At 43.7% G+C, this 5,945-nt stretch overlaps 1 protein-coding gene across 1 annotated transcript; it reads right to left on the bottom strand.

The window, feature by feature from the left end:
* Positions 1–233: 233 nt before the first annotated feature.
* Positions 234–3,163, bottom strand: neurod4 (neuronal differentiation 4). Its single transcript, XM_046396899.1, has 2 exons — positions 2,983–3,163; positions 234–2,076 (listed from the first exon to the last, which is right to left on the bottom strand). The coding sequence occupies exon 2, from the start codon at positions 2,068–2,070 to the stop codon at positions 994–996; it is 1,077 nt and encodes a 358-aa protein (XP_046252855.1). The 5' UTR covers positions 2,071–2,076; positions 2,983–3,163; the 3' UTR covers positions 234–993.
* Positions 3,164–5,945: the final 2,782 nt, after the last annotated feature.

Consider the following 5,945-nt stretch of genomic DNA (forward strand, 5'->3'; position numbering starts at 1 on the left):
ACTAATTACTCTGTGATGTGGTGCCAAAGCAGAAATACTTCATTGTCATCATTTACCACAGGGCAAGTATGGCGTGAAAGCTCTATTTTAATGGAACCTACACTTTAACTTTCAAGAATTTCCCTTCAGGGATAAATAAAGGAATTCTGATCTGATCTGATCTGATCTTTCTGTGAAACTAAATAGCAGAAAAAAACACATGGCAAATATTGTTACTATGGAAATAGTATATAATATAAGAATATTTATTCAATTAAGTGCGAAACAGCAAAATATTTACAACAGTATGACAAAAATTGTGACAACAAATGAACAAGTACCTGAAAGACCTCAAATAAATAATTTAAATACAGTACAGCTGCCAGTGACTGACAACAAACCAGACAGTGAAACAAAAACTGTGCTGAGAAAAATATCAAAAGGACATGACATCATCAAAATAAATATTAAATACTGATATAAATAAATGCATTGTTTTTTCTTATGGCATGGAGAACGTTGGTTGTAGGCCTCAGTGCACAATTTAGGTTTAGATTGCGTGACCTTTTGATCAATTTCTTTTGTTATGTTTGATACGTTTTTGTTCAGTCCCTACACTTAAACAGAAATCCTATCTGTGTAATGCAAAAGTGTAACAGATTTGGTAAAATAATCTTTTCCACTCTTTAACAACTGATGGGGCAACTTCTCCCTAAAAATATAATCCAAATACCAACATGTAATCATAACAAAAAGAATAAATAAAATACGAAAAGTTATGGGTGCGTGTTTGTGTCAGGTAGATTGAGTTGAGGTGTTGAGTCTCTCTCTCTCTCTCTCTGAGCATTCAGAGCTCTCCCAGAGTACTAGACAACATAAATGCGAACCATTTTCTCTGCAGTTAGTGCCGCAGCCATAGTTTTTACAGCAGTCAATTCAAGAGCAAAGCTCCTCTCCCGTTCAGTTTCATAGCAGAGTCAATCACTGATCCTCTCAACTGGTCACGGGCACATTTCAAATGGTGCCCATCTGAGAAGTGATCAGGTGAGAGGGAGTGAAGGTGTCAAAGGCCACATCCAGGGGCAGCTCATAGCGTGAAGCCTGAAAAAGTGGGTGGCCCTGAGGCCCCCCTGGTAAGCTGCCAGTCGCAGAAGAGGGGTAATGTTGGGAGGAGAGGTAGTGGGCATGGTGGCCCGGGTGGGGAGTGTAGTTCCTATCGGACTCATGGGGAGAAGGCTCTTGCTTCAGGGCAAAGTTGCCACTGATGCTCAGAGGGGGAGTGAGGGGCCCATCATATGGTGGGGTGCCGCTGCTGCACTCGTTAGGGGAGGGGTTGTCATATACATGCCCCTTGAATCCCTTCATATGGAGGAGGTGGGAAGCCTCCAGGGAGCCATAGGGGGGGCTGGGAAGGCCTGGAGATGGGTAGCTGAGGGGATGGCCAGCCTGAGTCCCCACACCACTGACTCCCAGGCCTCCACACTTGTCCTCCTGCTTGTTGAGCATCATCGGACTGGATCCTAGCTGCAAGCAGCCGGCCACGAGGTTGCTGGTGGGCTGAGACAGACCTTTACACAGCATCTCCACAAAGCCATGGCTCTCTGGGGATTGGCCACTCTCAAGCACCTCTGACAGAGCCCAGATGTAGTTACGGGCGAGTCGTAGAGTCTCAATCTTTGACAGCTTCTGTGTCTTGGAGTAGCAGGGCATCACTCTGCGGAGATTATCCAGAGCATCGTTCAGCCCGTGCATACGTGAACGTTCTCTGGCATTGGCCTTGACTCGCCTGGCGCGAAACCTCTCCTGTCTAGCTTTGGTCATCTTCTTCTTCTTAGGGCCTCTCCTTTTGGGAGCGTTTTCTCCATTTGGTCCAATTTCATCCTCCTCATCCTCTTCCTCTTCTTCCTCCATATCCTCACTGCCCATTTCTGTACAGGAGTGGATTCGACTCCCTACAGTCAGGCCATGGCGGCCCCTTGTCTCTGGGCTTTCTTCTCCATCCTGAGAGCTGGCGTCCTCCTCCTCCAGCCAGCTCAGGGAGCTCACCAGCTCACTCACATTGCCACTCTTTCCAAATGGTTTGGTCATCATTTTGATCTGAAAAAAAAACAGCACAGAAAATCCGTCAGTCAACCAATACAACCTTAAGTGTGTAATATGCTTAATTCGCATGAAACTGTAACTCCTGTGAAATACAGACTGAGACTCATTTCAGCACTGCAGTGTGGACAGCTCACTCAACTAAAGAGCTGCTGGCTGTGTATAGAAACAGAGAAGAAGAAATCCTATAAATATTTAAAATGTTTTCTATTGTAATACTCTGATTGTAAGGAATATTTCGTTGCTTTTAGAATGCGGTGGCTGAATGGTCTCCTGCTGTTACGCTGTTATCGCTGCAGAGACGCTGTCAATCTGGGACACGACGGGATTTACTCAGCAAATGAAGCTCAAAGATTAAATAGGCAACATACAACTCAATGCACATGTGGACAAGCCGCCCACACACACTCTTTATAATGTCATTTCTCGGGATTTTTTAAAATAAAACTGGACATCTTCTTGGATAATAAATGGATATAATCCAAACTTGATAAGAAACTAAAGTCATTTTTCAAATGAAGCGCACACAGAATTTGTTATTGAAACTCTCCCCGTTAATTAATGTGCACTAATGCGTAAAAGTAGGGCAGATTACTGTAATTTACGAATTTAGAACTTTAGACACGCAACTGTGTCTGGAACCACTGAACATAATTACACTGCAAATATAATACTATATACTATGCACTATATACTATAATACCTATATTTCACTTTAATGTATTGGACTATACATTTTATAAATGAGCTCCAGTGATTTGTATCTGTCCTTTGGAAAGAATCGCAAATGCATCAGTTAGGACATGTGCTGGATTTAGTAGCCAAAATTTCGTTTTGCTATATATTTTGGATGTTTTTCTTTATACTGGACTAATACTCTAATGAACAAATTTGTAAACTCACCTGTTTGGATTCAGCTCTGGCTCTGCGCAAAATAACAGAATTAATTTAAATGAAATGTAATTAGAAAAGTTCAGCAACTGATGTGATTAGTCCAGAGTCGCTGCGTTTCTCTCTTCGTGCATCCACCAGCGTCCCAAACTCCCTCAGAAAGCCATCAGCGCGCGTACAACTTTCATCTCCAAATGGCACGATCGGGCTGGTTTTTTTGCCTTTAGCTGGACAAGCCCCTCCCTCAAGCGCCCCACCCACTATATACAAACGCGCGTGGCGGGCTCGTGGCCAGAAAGTTTCAGCCAACAGATGAATGAGCGACAGAGAGTGCGCGCCCCCAGGTGCACGTGTAGACAGTGCTTTATTTGTAAACCAGGAGTTGCCGAGACGCTGAGAGGAAGGCATAAACGATGCTGAGAACACCTAAAATATGGAGCATATCTGATGTTACAGCTGAGGTTTAAATTCAAAAGATTATTTTTTTCAGATACAGATTATTTAAATAAAGTCCAAGTTGCATAACTGCATCTCACCCTGATGAGGACTCTCCCATGCCCTGTCCTTATTTAATAAATTCATCAGTTCTTTTTGACCCACTATATGTCTCAATACTTAATCTAACGGTCACAGGTTATTGTGTAACGCCTGTCCAGACCCGGCAGAAACTAATCGGTATTCCTCCTAAAATTGATATTTTCACACTTGCAAATGTGGAACCGAAAAAAATCAGCCGTTCTGTTTCAAAGCCGTATGTTAACTATCTTAATCGATTGTGTATCTCTTCATTAGTCGGTTGGATTAGAAATTTTCCACTTAATTAAACACAGTGTAGGCCTGGTCTTCGCTGAGTAAAGAGACGCTCTTCCATGTGTGCGTATTTAAGTGCTTTTGACAGCTTCGTGTGCAAAGAGCAGGTGTGTGCGTTGTTCACTCCAGTCATTCAATTGTATTCTTACATTTTTAGCGTCATATTCTGCTCCCAAGGGCAATCTGATTGTTGAATCGATTGGTGCAGTGATGAGCAGACAGGTACTTTATGGTACGCTTGAAGGAAAGACAATACAATTGGGGAATGTAGTAATACCGTACTTATGAAGCCACTGCAGCAAATCAATGATGCATTAATTAGCCAAAAAAAATCAAAACAGTCCAACTGTATGCCAGGACTTTATTTAGACTTTTTTCATTTATTTGTAGCCTATAACAGCTCATCAAAATATTGATACTAACAATGACCATAAGACGTGACTTTTCAACGCAGCCCCTCCACTATATGGCCTTTATGGTTTCGACACTAATCGTTTCTCAATATTGAGCGTTTTTCTCAGTTTTTACTACAAATGCCACGGCATAATAAACGCCCGCCAGTCCTCGTGCGTGGCGAGCCGCAGCGCAGTGGGGGTCTATTGTCATCACTGGCCATTGACAGCCGGGGTCCCGCGAGTCGCACGTGCCCCCGCATTGATCCCATTGTGCGCGCGATTGCGCACAGCTGTGCTCGAGACTGAGAGATACTGAACTTTGCCAACTGTGGACTCTCGGTGTTTCTGAGCGCGCGATATAGGCTATTTCCGAGTCCTGGAAATAAGATATGGTCACGTGGCTAATCGTCTGCGTCGCCTAAAAACAGGCACTTATCCAACGATTTATTGAACAGACCCTAACAGATGGCTGGATATAGGAAGCGTTGGGGGAGGGGGCATCTGTTGCTTGGGTGCTCACGCGTCACCGCTTGTCCAAGATGATGTCTCGTGCTGAAACAGCATTTATCCGCCTCGCTAACGGCCCTAATCACTCCTGGTCAGTGCACTGGCCATGAAGGCATGTGGACGGAGTGAAAGAGGAGCCGTGTCCTCCTTAGTGCGTGGCACCATGAGAACCAGACATTGTATGTGTGTGTATCGCAACAGCTTTTTTTCTAATGTGATGTGCCCAGAGCTCCCCAGGTACATGCACCCCTACCCCCCAAACACATACTCTCCCGTCCCATGAGTGTGAACATGGCCTCCACCACACCTGCAGCCAGCAAAGGGAACTGGAGCCTGGCAGTCCCCCACAATCCCCATCGGTTTACCAAATGACTGACTGACTGACTGACTAATGGAGAGGGAATTGCATCCTGCTCCCATTTCTGCAGTAACATAGATATCCAGCCTTGTGGAAGAGGTCATGGTGGACACTTATGACCTGAATCAACTTTTGATGAGTTTTCATGATTTTAATCTGGGTACTCCAAAATATCTGTCAAAAAAATTAACTTTTTGTCAAAAATGTGCATCTAGTCTGATTTAAATATGTTCCCGTGATATTTAAAATGCATATATGAGAAGATTCAGGAGAGAATTTTACTTTTTGTAGCTAAAACCCACTAAGATGCACACTGAATTTAGAAACGAGTGGTCTAAAATAAGTTTGGCTTTTTTTTTATTAGAGATTCGACCAAAAGACTACCAGCCTTATCTAAGTGTTGTCGTTTTTATTAATGGGCTAACCCCCTTCCTACAGAAAACACTGCCACAAGTGAGTTGTCTCTCGCTCTTCTCTCCTGGGACTCAGAGTGGAATGGGAGGGATTCGTGCGCTGTGCTGACAGATGGGTCCTTGTTCCTGTCTTTTTCTTCATCTCTATCTCCCTCTCCCTCTTTTGCTAAAACACAGACACACTCGCACACACCAAGACTGCACGAATACAATAGGAATTAAAGCTCTACACACATGCTCCCTGTGCCGCTCCTGAAAGCTGAGCCTCTTGTAGTGATCATAAAAGATGGAGGGAGCGTGGATTTGCAGGAGGGCTGGCGTGGCAACGGGTGGGGGTGATGTGGCACAAGGCGGTGAGACTAGAGAGATGAAATTGTTTCGTTGTCAAACTGAAAATAAGTTAGGTAATGTAAACTTCTGTATTTTAAAAGCATCTTTAATGATTCAAAAAGTTTCTAGTTTGTCATGCGCTCTTATCCGTTTTCAGGTTAT

Source organism: Scatophagus argus, chromosome 8 (genome assembly GCF_020382885.2).
Source record: "Scatophagus argus isolate fScaArg1 chromosome 8, fScaArg1.pri, whole genome shotgun sequence".
Classification (NCBI taxonomy): domain Eukaryota; kingdom Metazoa; phylum Chordata; class Actinopteri; family Scatophagidae; genus Scatophagus; species Scatophagus argus.

Bases quoted from the DNA above. Each gene is read 5' to 3' on its own strand.
- neurod4 (XM_046396899.1), bottom strand. From the start codon at position 2,070: ATGATGACCAAACCATTTGGAAAGAGTGGCAATGTGAGTGAGCTGGTG.